The 17,205-nt window shown below is 35.8% G+C and overlaps 2 protein-coding genes across 3 annotated transcripts; one reads left to right on the top strand and one right to left on the bottom strand.

Moving 5' to 3' along the window:
* The first annotated feature begins 4,886 nt into the window (after window positions 1-4,886).
* On the top strand, window positions 4,887-8,657 carry LOC130744888 (homeobox-leucine zipper protein PROTODERMAL FACTOR 2-like). The gene is made up of 11 exons (XM_057597050.1): window positions 4,887-5,155; window positions 5,263-5,380; window positions 5,534-5,587; window positions 5,972-6,172; window positions 6,288-6,740; window positions 6,835-6,936; window positions 7,117-7,317; window positions 7,413-7,569; window positions 7,698-7,972; window positions 8,108-8,203; window positions 8,301-8,657. The coding sequence occupies exons 1-11, from the start codon at window positions 4,887-4,889 to the stop codon at window positions 8,655-8,657; spliced, it is 2,283 nt and encodes a 760-aa protein (XP_057453033.1).
* Window positions 8,658-10,632: 1,975 nt separating this feature from the next.
* On the bottom strand, window positions 10,633-14,026 carry LOC130746699 (uncharacterized). 2 transcript variants are annotated; one of them, XM_057599401.1, is made up of 4 exons: window positions 13,845-14,026; window positions 12,664-13,034; window positions 11,448-11,738; window positions 10,633-11,333 (listed from the first exon to the last, which is right to left on the bottom strand). In XM_057599401.1, exons 2-4 carry the CDS (start codon window positions 13,005-13,007, stop codon window positions 11,084-11,086), a joined length of 885 nt encoding a protein of 294 aa, XP_057455384.1. In that variant the 5' UTR covers window positions 13,008-13,034; window positions 13,845-14,026; the 3' UTR covers window positions 10,633-11,083. The 2 variants fall into 2 exon arrangements, with proteins under 2 accessions (XP_057455384.1, XP_057455383.1); XM_057599400.1 differs by having other exon boundaries at window positions 10,633-11,738; window positions 13,845-14,011.
* Between the last annotated feature and the right edge of the window lie 3,179 nt (window positions 14,027-17,205).

Genomic DNA, 17,205 nt, shown 5'->3' on the forward strand with positions numbered 1-17,205 from the left:
ACCTCGTCGGCCCAGGGTGTTACACTGACCAAGTTTATCGTTTGTGTGGACGACGTTATTAGAAGTATACATAAGTTGTTTCAGCTATTTTTCTGGTTAATGTAGTTTTGTATACGTTTTATCTATTCTTGTTTGAACAATTTTGTAGGATTCTGCATAACATGGAGACTTAACGATTGTGTGCAATGGGAAAAAGCTCGACCAATTGAAGTGTAAGGACCATACACACGAGTTTGAGGCAGTCCAAATATCATGTCTTTATCCCTAGTAGTCGTGCTTAGTGCTTACACCACATTGTGGACAAGGGCTTGGTCATGACATTTGCTGAGAGGTGGTACCGAGAGACCTCTTCCTTCCACTTGTCGTTCGAGGCGATAAATGTCACCTTAGATGATGTGTCATCTCTACTTTATCTCCCTACGGATTAAGACTGATCCAAGGAAGTCAATAGCTTGGTCGTGTTTCTTGGTGTCTCTAGAGAGGAGGCATTGGCGAAGATGCATGATACGCGTGACTCCATGAGCGGTACACAGAAGCCATGCATGTTTGATTCTCATTTCAACATCAAATTCTTATTTTTTGCGTCAATATTTACCTTCACATTCTAAAAATGTGCATGTCCATATTACATATGAGCGGTTTAACGAGTTCTATTTGTATAAACAATTGATATTACTCAAGTTTAATTAATAATTGATATTTAATAATTAATTGAAGTAATTTTAACAATTCAATAATTTATTTATTTATTTAATAATATGAATATTTAATTAGTAAATTTAAAATAAATCAAGTAATAAGTTTTTAATATCATGAAATATATTTTTAGTAAATTTAAATTTATTCATCTTCAGCATTAATTATTTTTCTCTATTATGCTTTCGTAAGTCACTTTACTAATATATAATAGATTTAAAAAGTTAAATGATATTTTTTCAAAGAATAAATCATATTTTTAAAACAAAATTGATTTTATTGATGAAAAGTTAAAAAAAAAATAATGAGAACATTCCTTTAAAGTAGAATGGGAAAAGCTTGAGGAAAAACCTTTCGGTCCTACAATATTTTGATGATTAAAGCAACTCATGAGAGAGCCTCATTAAGACCTCCCTACGAAAAAACCTAGTGGGAAAAACCCTTGGGGAGGGAAAAAAAAGTACTCAAACACAAGCCAACAACACAAATCGCCATAAAAAACTGAAAAAACATTCCTCTACAATTGGTACTATCAGCGTACCCTAATGAATTGGAAAAAATCAGCTTCCATTGGCGTGAAGTTCCTGTTAATCTTTGCAATTCAAAGACAATGCCAAATAAATGCAAAAAGCCCCATGCTTGTTTCAAAACAGCCAGTGAGCCTTTGCCTTCAATAATAAATCTTGTTGGAATCAAGTGTTAGAGTCAAGTCCCACATCGGAGAAGTCAAGGTAAGATGGAGAGTTTATAAGGAGATGGACACATAAACCTAATGCCTTAAGGTTTTGAGTTAAGATGTGGTGTCCGAGATCTCCTTGGTGTTTCCCCTCGACCTTGCCTCACAGGTCCTCGCTGTGACTCTCCCCAACAAGTGGTATCAGAGCCAATGGTTGGTGTAGCCATGGTAACAACTCCTTGTGTCGAAAGTCTTCCTAGCAGTGTGGCTAGGCGGCGGGTTCCGTTGGAAGCGAACGACGGTGCAAGGTGAATAGCTTCCGCAGACGGGAGGAACATGGGTGATGTGGTTGAAGGACTCACACTTGAGGGGTAGATTGTTGGAATCAAGTGTTAGAGTCAAGTCCCACATCAGAGAAGTCAAGGTAAGAGGGAGAGTTTATAAGGAGATGGACCCATAAACCTAATGCCTTAAGGTTTTGGGTTAAGATGTGGTGTCTAAGATCTCCTTGGTGTTTCCCCTCGACCTTTCCCCACGGGTCCTCGCCGTGACTCTCCTCAACAAGTGGTATCAGAGCCGATGATTCGTGGGACCATAACGACTCGAGCCGATGGTTGGTGTAGCCATGGTAATGACTCCTTGTGTCGAAAGTCTTCCTAGCAGTGTGGCTAGGCGGCGGGTTCCGTTGGAAGCGAACGGCGGTGAAAGGTGAATAGCTTCCGCAGACGGGAGGACCACGGGTGATGTGGTTGAAGGGACTCACACTTGAGGGGGTAATTGTTGGAATCAAGTGTTAGAGTCAAGTCCCACATTGGAGAAGTCAAGGTAAGAGGGAGAGTTTATAATGAGATTGACCCATAAACCTAATGCCTTAAGGTTTTGGGTTAAGATGTGGTGTCCCAGATCTCCTTGGTGTCTCCCCTCGGACTTGGCCCCATGGGTCCTCGCTGTGACTCTCCCCAACAAGTGGTATCAGAGCCGATGGTTGGTGTAGCCATGGTAACAAGTCCTTGTGTCGAAAGTCTTCCTAGCAGTGTGGCTAGGCAGCGGGTTCCGTTGGAAGCGAACGACGGTGCAAGGTGAATAGCTTCCGCAGACGGGAGGAACATGGGTGATGTGGTTGAAGGACTCACACTTGAGGGGTAGATTGTTGGAATCAAGTGTTAGAGTCAAGTCCCACATCAGAGAAGTCAAGGTAAGAGGGAGAGTTTATAAGGAGATGGACCCATAAACCTAATGCCTTAAGGTTTTGGGTTAAGATGTGGTGTCTAAGATCTCCTTGGTGTTTCCCCTCGACCTTTCCCCACGGGTCCTCGCCGTGACTCTCCTCAACAAGTGGTATCAGAGCCGATGATTCGTGGGACCATAACGACTCGAGCCGATGGTTGGTGTAGCCATGGTAACGACTCCTTGTGTCGAAAGTCTTCCTAGCAGTGTGGCTAGGCGGCGGGTTCCGTTGGAAGCGAACGGCGGTGAAAGGTGAATAGCTTCCGCAGACGGGAGGACCATGGGTGATGTGGTTTAAGGGACTCACACTTGAGGGGGTAATTGTTGGAATCAAGTGTTAGAGTCAAGTCCCACATCAGAGAAGTCAAGGTAAGAGAGAGAGTTTATAAGGAGATGGATCCATAAACCTAATGCCTTAAGGTTTTGGGTTAAGATGTGGTGTCTAAGATCTCCTTGGTATTTCCCCTCGACCTTGCCCCATGGGTCCTCGTCGTGATTCTCCCCAACAAACCTGTCATTTCCACTTTTGCAGCGTTAGGTTTCTTCAAGGCCCTCAAACCCATATAAAAATATGGTTGTGCACCAATGTTAACATAATACAAATGAAATTAGGATCCTACACCACCTCCTCCACATTAATTGAATATGGATCCCAAAAAGAGAGTAACCCACCAGTGACTCCAATAGCGTGTCTAATTTCTCCCTGCACATTGATGAATGAATCAAAGCCTAGTTTGGAAGAACTTATTTGAACTTATCTGACAGCATAAGCTCTTACGCCAGTGTTCGGGAGGGGTTATGCAAACAACTTACTCAGGATAGCTTATGAAAAACAACTTATGCTTATATACAACTTATTTTTAATTGGTTTAATAGCTCTTTTGGTCCCTCACTTTTCATGATTTTGCACTTTTGGTCCCTCTAGGAAAAAATTAGCAAAATTAGTCCCTCACATTTACACACTTTTGCAGTTTTAGTCTAAATAGGGATCATTTTTGCAAACAAATAAGCAATGTGGAGGACCAAAAGTACTAATTTTTTTATTGGGGACCAAGAGTGCAAAAATGTGATAAGTGAGGGAGCAAAAGAGCTATTAAGCCTTTTTAATTTATTTCAATAAATTTTTAAAAATAGCTTATGAATAAGCGCTTATGTCATAAGCGCTTATGACCATAAGCGCTTAATTAAGCTGTTTTTCCAAACGGGCCCAAATTCCACCCACTTAGAATAAAAATCTTTAATACTTGTTCAAGTCAAATTTTGTTATACATAGGTTGGTATATTAAACATAAAAATTGATAAATATTCAAGTCAATTTAACTTATACTTATATATATTTTACTCTATTTTTTATTATTTAACTATAATATTTCTATATTATTACATTAAATATATTCTTTAATCCTATATATATAATATAGATTATACACACTTAACTTTAATATTTTTTTAGTATTCTAACTTTAACATTTAATGCATTTCTTATATATTAAAATTAATTATGATTTATAATTATAAGTTATGCCGCATAAATTTAAATAATCCATAATAACCTTAAATTTGTCTTATAATGAAAATATTTAATACTTTTTCAAGTCAATTATATATATATATATATATATATATATATATTTCTATTTATATTATATTTTTCTTAATAACATTTATATTATTACTTTAAATATAGTCTTTAATACTTTTTCAAGTGAATTTTACTTAAATATATGTATTTATAAATATTTTATTATTAATTTTTACAATATTTATTTATAATTACATTAATATAGTTATTAATACTTGTTCAAGTCAATTTTACTTATATACATATAGATATAGATACATATGTATTCCTTATACTTATATACATTTATTATATTTCTTTATGATATTTATATATTATTATATTAAATTTGGTATTTAATTATTGTTCAAGTCACATTTACACACATATATATATATATATGTATAATTATATTAAATATAGTATTTAATACTTGGTCAAGTCAATTTTACTTATATCTCTATATATAGATAAAGAGATAGGTTTTCCCCCTTCACGTATTTGTGTCATCGTTTTAAGCAAGGTAACTCAAAAGCTATATTTTATTGTTTCTGGTGAGACCACCGTTGAACTAAACACTCATGATTTAGATTTATAATAGATAAAATAATTATTTGATATACATACTCGTCTATCTTATTAATTGTTTTCACTTACATTGGTGATTTTTTGATTGTGTTTTAGCAGATTGTCCAATAGACTGTTTTGCTAAAAGCACAAAGAATCATGGCAAGAGTGTTGAACTTTGAAACTCAACAAGTCGAGCATGATGTGTCCTCTTTGCAGCAGACACCAGCGACCTCATCACGAGGTGACAATGGAGGGAACAAAGACCGTAATCAACAACCTGTTGTTGCGACACTCCAGAATGTGGAAGAAGCTCCACATTCCGTTGAAGAAACCCAACCTCCTCCTACTTCTGGTGTCGGCACCCAACGACCCGGTGGAAATTTCAATAGTCGTCATACTCAACACCAGATACAAGTGATGGAAAAGTAGGGCTCCAACGAAACTCCAACATTTTTTTTCTAATAATACAAACATATTTTCTTTCTTAGCTTTGCTTACTCAAAATTTTGCTTTTGAACTATACTCTTGTCAGCTTCTTCAAATATAACCCTTACCCAAATGAGAGGCAAAGGAGAGAGCTCGGCAATTTTATCGGGCTGAATTCTATGCAAATCAAGTTTTGGTTCCAAAACAAGCGCACCCAGATGAATGTAAGGGACAAAACATCTATAACCTTCTACAATAGTTGCATTGAACTGTACCGCACTTATCAATTTCGATGTGGGTTGTCGTCTCTCTACACCGCTCATACTCACTTTCTCTTCTATCTCATTTTCACTTGATTTTTATTCTTATCTTATTAGTCATCTATCAATTCTCATTTCTCTTTCCTCATTTTTATGTCTCTCAAGACTAAGGTATATTTTAGGTCTAAATCAATTAGAGAAAATTATTTTATTAATTTTTTTGAATAATATTACAAAATAAAAGATCAAAATTTGAAATTTTGATACATTGACATCCAACTTTTTCTTTTCCTATGATTTCCTAACATCTCTTCGACTTGTCTTAAGCAAACCATGTTTATTTTTTAAAACCCTAAATATACTTCCTTATTTTATTCATTTATTATTAACTATTATCTCTCACTTCCTCCAAGATAGTTTCATCTCTTATATTTTTTTCACGGTGGAGTGTAAACATCCAACGAGGTTGTATCCCTACATTTTTTCAAAATGAAATACTATTAAGTTGCACGAGTATTATGTAATGATTCTTTGGTTGTGTATGCATACATGCAGTATATGTTGGAACATCACCAAAATACCCTTTTGATTGCTGAGAATGAAAAGCTCCGTGCTGAGAACCTACAGTACAAGGAAGCATTGAGGAACGTGAGGAATGTTAAGTACCTTCACTATAGAGGCTGCCCATCTTCTGTTGGTGAAATGTCCTTTGAAGAGAAGCATTTGAGGCTTGAGAATGCTCAATTGAAAGAAAAGGTATAACAATTTTTATAACTAACACAACATCATGTAAATAACTCTCTCTCTCTCTCTGTCTCTCTCTCTCCTTGGTTGAACTAAATTAATGTATTTTTCTTTGTTTTATTTTCAGCTTAAAAAGATAAGAGAAATGATAGCAAAAATTGCAATACAACCATCAAGGACTTCATTCTCTAACCATCCACTGCCACCTCACATTCCAATATCTTCAAGCTCGTTTGATATTGTCAACTATGTTCTGGAACCAAGCATGGAAATGCAAGTGCATGGTGGCAGAAGCGACCCTCAAATATCAATTATCACAACTCCTTTTACTGAACCTGAGAAATCCTTAATTATGGAGCTTGCAGTTGGAGCTATGGAGGAATTTACTAAGATTGCTAATTGTGGATCACCTTTATGGATCCCCGGAATGCATAGTGATATTCTAAACCAACAAGAGTATGTTAGGGTTTTCCATGCAGGACTAGGGCCAACACCTATGGGGTTCAGATCTGAAGGCTCAAGGGAATCCATGATGGTTACCATGAATCCTAATAATCTCATTGAAATCCTTATGGATGTTGTGAGTATTATTAAAAGTTCCCAAAAATTAATTATTGCAATTATATATATATATATATATATATATTTACCTTTGTATTGACAACAATTTTCAGAATCAATGGTCAACTGTATTTCCCGGTATTGTTTCTAGTGCAAAGACAACTGAAATCCTATCAACTGGAGTGGGAGGAAACTATGATGGAGCCCTGCAAGCGGTATTACCCTTTTTTTTCTTCACCTCTTGCGAGAATTGATTAATAACATCTTTCGATATATATATCCTTTTTTATGAATAAATTTTGAAACCCGAGCCTCTCCCTAGAATTGATTATGAATTCAGAATCAAATGTAGAAGTATTTTAAACATGGGGTTTCACATAAGAATTTTTTTCCAGATATCAGCAGAGTTCCAGACGCTCTCACATCTTGTTCCTGCTCGTAATAGTTATTTCGTAAGGTATTGTAAGTATCACCCTGATAGGGCATGGGTTGTGGTTGATATTTCCTTGGATGATATGCGACCTGGTGCTGCCACAAGATGCAGAAGACGACCCTCTGGTTGTATGATTCAAGAATTTTCAAATCGTTTCTCAAAGGTGTTATTACAAATGAAATCATTTCATTAATGATTCATTGCATTATCTGTTCAACTAAACTAAATTTATTGAAACCAATTAATTGTTTTCTTTAGGTTACATGGATTGAACATGTAGAAGTTGAAGAGAAAGAAGTGCATGATATAGTCAAACATCTATGTAATTCTGGCTTTGCCTTTGGAGCTAGGCAGTGGATAAGAACTTTAGAAAGATATTGTGAGGGCACTAACATACCACTAGAAGACATTAATGGTATATGACATTTTATCCTTCTCTTTTGTTTTGTTCCATTCATTATCAAGATCTTGTTAGATCAAAGTTTAATCAATTATTACACTTAATTGTGAATTTCAATCCTTAATTATATGTATATGAAACAGGGATAGATCCTGAAGAAAGAAAAACCTTGATGAAGTTGGCAGAGAAAATTATGCAGAGCTATTGCAACTATGTTGGTGCTTCCCCACCACCTCATGTTTGGACAGTCCAGACAACACCAGCGGGCGCTGATGACGTGAGGGTCATGACCAAAAACAAAACTGATGCATCGGGAGCACTTATTGGTGTTGTTATTAGTGTTGCAACTTCTTTCTCTCTTCCAGTTCCTTCCAAAAGACTCTTTGAGTTTCTTCAAAATGAAGACTCAAGGAACCAGGTATGTAAAGTATTTCCACTAATGCTGGCATGATAGTAGCCGGAAGAAAAGTTTATGTGTGTGGTTGATTCTTGACATTTATTTGGTTCCTATAGTTTATCTATTAAACTTCAAATCTTTTTGTTCAATTTGCAGTGGGATATTCTCACCAAAGGTTTTCTAGTTCAAGAACTAGCACACATAGCAAGTGCTCGTGATCCTAGAAATTTTATCTCTTTACTTCATACCAAGGTAAGTTGGTGTTTAGTTTAGCATTTGGCACATCCAAGATTATATATCATATAACAATAGATAAACTAACAACATTTTTTTGTAAATGACATTATAGAGTGAGAATTCAATCCAAAGCAGCAAGACCATAGTTCAAGAGACCTACACTGACTCTATAGGCTCGTATGTGGTGTATTCTCCAGTTGAACTTGATGCCATGAATTTAGTCTTGAGTGGCTCAGATCTAGATTATCGTAACTTGATGCCCTCAGGCTTTGCCATTATTCCTGATGGGTCCAGGCTGAGTGGCGGGCCCACAACTGATGTTGGATCTGGAGGGTGTCTTGGTACACTTGCATATCAAATATTGGTTCCAGCAACTCCAACACCACTAGATCCTAGCTTAGTGTCCTCTTTGTGCACTTTAATGAAGTGCACAATTGACAAAATCCAAACAGCAATGATGAGTGTCTGATTGTTGAGACAGTAAGCGCATTTATTAACACTTTATATCAAATATAATTTATTTCAATTTTGTACTTTATTATGATCTATATCCATTGACTTAAAGTTTAATTAACATTTATTTTGTGACATAACATCTAAATTGTTTTATTTCCCTTTAATATATGCAGTTAGTAGAAAAAGGCAAATAACGTTGACAAGATAGGATGGTGGCACCGGCTTGAGTGTTTGGAATAAGAGAAACAAGTCGATGAACTCACCTAATAAAGGGATCTTAGGTTTGAGTTACTTTTCCCAATGAAGAAGACGAGCGTAGTTTCACCGTACCTTCATTTATATATCAATGTTTTAGCTTCAGTTAATTTTGAATAGACATTTTATTATATTGGGTTTGGAGGATTGCGAAAAACTTTCTTCAAGTGTCTTTTAACGTTGAGTTGTAAACTTTGAGCATTTTGATGCTCTTTTTAGCCTTTATTAATTTTGGTGTCTTTTATTAATTTTCCTTTTAAACTTCTTCAATTTTGATGCTCCTTTTGTGTTGACATAAATCGCTTACAATATCAATTCTCAAATATATTGATTAACCTTCGCACAAAATTTAATAAAATATTTTAATTTTAATGACATTTAACTTTTGGCAAACAATCTTGAATTTGCTATATAGATAGGAATGTAGAAGGGAAAGTTTTTTTTTTAAAAAAAAACAAGGTTTTTTTTATAAAAAAACATTATTAATTGATAGCAATTTTGAATCTTTTAAAGTGTTTTTTGAGAAACAATTTTATTAGGAGAAGAAAGGGACGGACAAAACCCTATAGTTGTAAATGAGACACAATTTTATAAGGGAGGGTCCGTTAATTTCAAGGTTTTTATGGCAGGTAGTTAAATTTATACCACATGAGAAACATGTTTTGGCGAAAAAAATACATGAGGCCTAATATCTGGTTAGCATAGGGGCAAATTGAACTGTGTGCACTAGATTTGGGTTAGTACTATGTGTATAAATACTTCCAAATCTGGTGTGATTTGGACTATAAACCAAATCCTACATTGGTAGACTTAACACATAAGTGAGTTGGAGAAGCATACTTCTGTGAAACAAAACATTTTGGAGTATGGTTAGGGGTCTACAAGTCACACCAAAACCCTATATTTATCATCATTAACTCTACTGTGTGCTTTAAATATGTTGCAATTCACACACCGCACATAAAGTTATAGAAAATCATCTCAAGAAAAAAAAAGTTATAGAAAATCATTTAGAATTTTAAGTTTATCTTCACCACATTTCAATTCAGCACTTCTCTACGTCATAGGAAGAAACAAAATTGATAGTGCTATCATGACGTTAAAATCAATTCTTGAATGGTATGATCAGCACCCGTGTCTTTAAGGATAAAAGTTTTCCTACGCAACCATATCATATCAATATAGAGCTAAGGCTAAGCGGAGAGCACTGAAAGATTAGGGAAAATAATTCTTGGAACTCTACTGAAGATTGAGCAGAAAAAATGGATGCAAGTATAAACCTTGCTTTAGGTGAAAGTGCAGGTATCGTGGATCAATTGATTTGAGCTGCATATGGAACTTTCCACCCTTGAGATTTCTCCAAGGGGTATCAACAAACAGGGTAAAACTGCCCAACTCGTTGATTCCATTTCTATCCAGCAAAAAAACCATTCTAATCAGTGTATGAAACATACCTATTGTCAATGTTTGAACCTCAAAAAATATCAAATGGAATGATCATATACACACAAAATACTCCACCATGCTATATATATGCCTTGATGGATCAACTCTAATAGAGGTACCTGGTTACTTGACAAAAATAAACAACGCTTCTTTCTTTTCCATTTATGGCCACTTCAACCTAGATATTGATCAGTCCCCTATCCAGCTTCTACAACCAAGCCTTTCTTTACATTTGTTTGCTTCAAAATTCATGACCAACACAACTTTGTTACAAGTTACAACACATAAAATCCAAAGAATATAAATTAAAATCACACACAAATGTTAGATGTCATGCCGTGTAATAATTGTCAAAATAGCAATCAGTTGCTAGATAACATGAATGCTAAATAGTAAATACAACTATCATATCAGAATCTATAGAGACAACATTAAAACGAAAATATTGAGCTACCCTTTAAGAATAGGATCCTAAAAATAACAATACAAGTCTCCTTGCCTTTGTTGAGTCCTCAAAAGTGTATTATGATTTCTGGCACAAGTTGAGGAACCACTGAGTAGAGAAACCACTCACAAGTTGATGAACCACTGAGGAGAAAAAAACTGTGACCTCCATGGACTCAAAGCAACAATATCATTGAGTTGCTGAAGATTTGTTACGATGAGCAAACACATTTAGTTGCTTCAGGCAATTTAGACATATTCCTGACGTTTTTTTTTCTAGATTCAATCATGACCTTAAACCTTTGACCGTCTAAATTCAAACCATATCTCATAGTGATTGAATAGCAGACTATCATGTGTATGCTTCCCAAGATACTCAAGCCCCAAACTCATAAGCCTCTTTGTACATTCCTCTCCTCCCAACCGTGAACAGAACTTTATATTATGAGATACAAAGATTCGTCCATCGTAAGGCTTCAATTTAGATGCTAATCTTTCCAGTCCAGCCCATACGAGTTTATCAGGCATATGAAGAAATACAGCACTAGCATAAATCAAATCATACATTTTGTCAGAACCAAATTTAGTGAAATCCATGTCATCCCCCTTAACTATCAAAGGTCTTTTGTATAAGAGGCCTTGGGCAGGAAGCTCATACCTAAATACAGCCATCAGAGAGAGCTCATCCCTTTCAAGACAATTAAAGTGTTCAGAGTTTAAATACCGAATAAAATGCAAACCAACTCTAAGTGTGCCACAGCCTATCTCCAGTACCAGCGAGTCAGGTCTGAGTTGAACGGCTTGAGCAAGAAACTCAAACACATCTCTTCCACCTGCCCAAGGTTCACCGTAGTTGCTATGGTGCTGTTCGACTAGAAGCTCCCCAGGGCATGGCAAGGCTGTGTGATTATCTGATTCAGGTCCCTCATAGTGGGATATGCCCTTAAACCTGCACTTGAAAGAAGAAATTGTAACCAGGAAATCTAAAAGGAAGTCACAAATTCATGATCAAACAGAATGAAATTAGAAATTGCAATCATTGCTTCGAAAGTGTATATATTGCCCAAGTGCCCACCAAGACAATGGGTTCCTTTATTTGAAATCTTATGGAGAGAAAGAGAGCAGGGACAAGGAATAAGAGTTCACGAGTTGAAAAGACATCATAATGCAAGAACATACCATTCTGCAGTTCATTAGCTAGCCTAATTCACTATAATAAAATGTGCTCCAAGCTAAAAATAAAAACTGTTTGAACTGTTATCTATGTTGGGATTGATGGAAACTTTGAAAACCTTAAACCCCTGTGCTTATTAGCAACCAATCAAATCAGTATGCAAGGATAAAAAATAAGGAACCTCTAATAGAACTGTAAATTGCAAATTAAAAACTGAGCAACATACCAATTTTAAAGGATGTGAATACAATGTCTAAAACACATTTTCACAAAAAGCTGGACACACAGTAAACAAGCTTCAGTTTGAAGTATATAGCATCATTATCTCTCAAAAGAGAAAAAAGGTAAAATTTCCCGGAACTCCTATTTCCAATCATTCCCAAGCATCTCGCCTGACTTTTGCTGACTCATACATATTTTCAGTGCTACACTACTAGTTAGCTAGTTAACTTATTTTCCTATATTGTGATTAATATGTGGAGTCCAAATTGTTAGAACTTATCCTCCCACCTCCCTCAATGTTCTCTCTACCAAATAGCAACTTTCACTGCAAGCTAGAAATAGCTAGATTTTCAGAAATTGACATTCTAAAAACTTTAATGACATGAATGATATCACAGCGTGGTATCTCAAAACAAAGATATATTCATGTACACAGACACACACAAGTGGTAAAACAAATTGAGAGTAAGAGTCTTACTGTCTAAGATCCTCAAGTTGCTGAGCCCTGGTGCGAGGGTTAATACCCTTGCGGAGCACATTGTCCTGCATATGAAGCCCATTTGCTTGGATTTGACCTTTCACCCATTCAACATCCTCCTTCCTTGTCAATAAAGGAACATTACCCCTGCTAGACTCAGGCACACCAATATCAACACTCCTAGCATTGGAGACAGGGGTGTCTGAAGATGGAGGGCAGGAGCAAGACGAGAGAGAGGACAAGAGAAAGAAGAGGAAAACAGCAGCCACTGAAGCAATGAGAACCAGGACAGGCACTGTCAGCACTACACCCTTTGACATAGCTCGAGAAACTGAAAGTGCCATCTATGACTTCCAGCTCTTAGTTCCAGCCTGTCAAGACAGCAGTAGCAGGAAAATGAAAACTAAGCAAACATGCTATTACTCATATAGCTTCAAACTGTGCTTGGGTCATTGGCTATTTTCATCAGTTAACTTCCATATAGTCACATTTAACATTGTGTCAACATGTTTCGGAGTTTAATTTTCACATTCAGAGGAATCGAACATTGGCCTTAAACCAAGTTAAGTCCAACCAACCTATGTTCAGCTTATCCATTGAAAGTTGTCAATTTTTAGCATTTACTCACTTAAAAGTGCTATTAACTTAAATCATCCAAACAAGATTCATTTTGTAAAACAACTTTAGAATAAAAAGTATCCAAACATAAATCACATTAAAAATAAACCACTTATAACCAAACTCAGTTTTCTATACTCAAGTTGACATAATCTCATTTTCGTAAACTTTAATCCAAACACACACACACACTTAATAACCACCTCATTACTCACTGAACCACAATGCTACAAAAATCCCAATTTTTCTTTTCTAAACAGTACCATATAATGCAAACAACAATAAGAGAAGCATTCAGTGACATATTTAAACAACATTTTTGAGTATTAAGTGACCCAGATGGATAATAGAAGCTAGGAGCGAGTAACTGAAGTGAAGTAATTAACACAATGGACAAAAACACAAAAATCAGAAACCCCAAAACCCACATGGGCCAATCGAAATCCAATTCACAAAAATCACGAAATGGGTGTGGAACAGAAACACTCTAAACATGCAAAAGCCAATAAAAGCATTCCCATGAATCACAGAAATACAGAAAAAGCAAGAGTGGAAATTCGTACCCTTTTGAGAGCAGATCTAGGGAGGGGTATCGCCAACAACGACAGTGAGAGAAGCAATCAGTGATTGGATTTGGAATGATGAAGGGGATGTTTGGTTTATTTTGATTCTCATACGATTTTAAGCTTCATTCCTCATTTTTTAAATCTTTTTTTTTTACTGAAAATGGTAAAATTAATGGATTTTTTAACATAAAAATAATGGTTTTAATTTGTGTAATGGAATTATGGAATATCTCTCAGTTGTCTCTCCCTCTGCAGGTGGAATGAGAGTGAAATCATCTTTTTCCAAAATATAAAATTATGGGAGCACTTCTTATTTTATGGGTGCAGTCACCTGCTCAGTATTCTAAAAATGTAATGTTCTTTTTTTTGGGAAGTAGAAAATTAAAAAAAAAATTAAGTGATATTCTTCTCAAAAATTAAAAACCTTGTGGGGAATCAAAGAGATTAATCTCACAACTATCAATTACTTTTCGAAAGATTAGTCCCTCTGTAAAGCTTTAGTAGTCCTACAACTAGGGGTGAAAATAAGTTGGGCTAAGATAGACTTTACTTAAATAGGTTGGGCCTACTTAAAAAATTCAAGGTCTGAGCCTGACATATTTCCTGTCATAGAATAGTTTTTAGACTTAAGCTTGGGCTTTTTGATAGTCTGGCCTGATAACTTATTTAAAAACATGCTTTGTAATAAGAAATTTGAGTAGATTGATAAATTTGTATCATTGGTACATTTTTGAAGTTTATATGGTTAAATCATCATATAGTCTAGCATGTTTAAATATATAAATAAGTCAATAAAGATATAATATTAAAATATTATTATGAAAATTCAATGTAAAAATAATAGAAATATAAATTATTTTATATTTATTTAAATAGGCTAGTATGTTAGGGTTATAAAGCTTTTTGAGTAAGTTAAGTCTGACATTTTTAATTAAATAGACTTTTTGAGTAACCTAAATATGACATTTTTAACTAAATAGACTTTTAAAAAATTTTGCTTTATCTATTTATTAACTTAACCTGTCGTGATCTGGGTCTGATGTAAGCTAAGTCATAAACCCCTATCAACGACCTAACTTACTTATATCCCTACCTATTCCATAATTTTTTTTCCTAACTATCATGAAATCCGTTTTTAGATTAACAGCACTATCGCATGCATTAGAGCATCTTCAATGCTAGTTCTTAATTCTTAGTTCTTTAACATTATTAATGTGGGTCGGTATTGCCACATGTGCTTAAGCAACTCTCAAGCAATTTTGCTCCAACCATGAGTTCTTAGTTTTTAGTTCTTACCACTATTCATTTGGCCCCACCAACCACATTATTTATACTTTTTATTTTCATAGACTAATAAAACAAAACTCATAAAGTAATAAAGTAATTTGGATGAGAGAGAAAAAATAAATTTTTATATTAAGAACTCAAAAAGTAGAACTTCATGTCTGCCCCTCCAATGGTTAAAAACTCAATTCTTAATTCTTAACTTAAAAATAAGAATTAAGAACCTTGCATTGGAGATGCTCTTTAGATCATATCTATAAACTATAATTACATCTAACTTTAGTTTTTTCATTTTCACTAATACCTACTATCTTTTATTTTCAATTTCTTATCTCTTACCAATTTCAAAAAATTTCTTATCTCTTACCAAATGTAGTGAATCTAGGGCGTTAAAAGATTCTTTTCCTTTGACATACGAAGAAGGGTTTGGGTAGCACAGTAGGGGTGGAAGGGATTTGGGTTTGGCACCCCACCCTTTAGGCTACGCGCCCCAGCATTTTTTTTTTTATTCCAAAACTACCCATCGGTAAATGATTTGCCGATGTCAAAATACCAATCGGTAAATCATTTACCGTTATTGTTCCTCAGTATGAACACCTTCATCCCATTACCCAGAACACGAAGAACAATATCGGTTAATAATTAACCGATTCTAATATTGTATCGGTATATCATTTACCGATTTGTAATCTGGAAGTTTGATCACCTTTTCACCATTACTCCTCCCTCCACCAACCCCTCCACCATTACTCCTCCCTCCAACAACCCCCCACCAGCCCCCCATAACTCGCCCAAACTACCTTATTCTCCATTACTCCACTCCTCCCTCACATTTCACCTTCCCACCACCACCACCATCTCCACATTTCCACCACCACCACCACCAACACCACCACCACCAAGGGAAAGCTTTTAACTTCTGGTAAGTGTTGTTAGCTTTGGTACTTTATTTATAGTTAGTTTAAGTAGTTAGTTGTTAGTTTAAGTAGTTAGTTTAGTTAGTTAAGTTGGTAATTTAGGCTGCTGAATCGTGAACTGAATCGGTAAATGATTTACCGTTATAGTACCGGAATTTGATTTACCGTTATGGGGTCGGAATTTGATTTACCGTTATATGGTCGGTTATTGATTTACCGTTTTTGTTCCAGGGATGACAGAGTCATTTTTCTTTGGTGAATCACAATTGATACATGCTGCTGGATTGGAAAATGATAATCCAGAGGAGCAACCATCACTAGCTGAACCTCCGATTATATCTATAGATGTCTCTCATTTGTATCATACTGATCAGGTACTCATTGCACAAATTTTTGCATGCTTTGTTTGCTTTGTTTATGCCTTGTTTTATGCCTTATGCCTTGTTTATCCTGAAACAGCGTTTCCCTTTGAAATATGATCTTATGAAATGGGTTCGCGACATTTCTATGGCAAATAATTTTGTTTTGGTGACAACAAAGTCTGATAGTGGTGCGAAGGGAAGAAAAGAATATGTCATTCTGGGGTGTGAGAAGCATGGTGCGTATATTCCCTACAGAGAACCGGATCTTGTTGAAGGAACGTCAACACAAAAGACAGGTTGTCCTTTTAGGCTAAAAGGACGACGTACGAAAGATGATAAAGGTTGGTGGTTGAAGGTGATGGACGGTAGACACATCCATCTCGCAGCTAAGTCACTAGTTGGCCACAATTACACTGGTAGACTGAATAGTGAGGCGAAGGAGGACGTGATAAATCAGGCTAAGACTTGGGTTCCACCTAGAAAGATGTTGGCGTCCTTGAAGGAAAAAGATCCTTCAAACTTGACTACCATCCAACAAATTTATGGTGTTTGCAAGCGGTTCAGACAATCCGTTCGTGGGTCACTGACAGAGATACAATACTTGTTGAAGAAGTTGGACGGTGAGAAGTATGTTCACTTCGAACGAAATGAACCCGGATCGGAAGTGATTAGAGATATATTTTGGGCTCATCCGAATGCCGTCAAACTTTTCAACACATTCCCATATGTAGTGATCATGGATTGCACATACAAGACCAGCAAATACAAACTACCCTTGCTCGAGATTGTTGGCCT

The sequence above is a fragment of the Lotus japonicus genome, chromosome 3 (genome assembly GCF_012489685.1).
Source record: "Lotus japonicus ecotype B-129 chromosome 3, LjGifu_v1.2".
NCBI classification, from domain to species: domain Eukaryota; kingdom Viridiplantae; phylum Streptophyta; class Magnoliopsida; order Fabales; family Fabaceae; genus Lotus; species Lotus japonicus.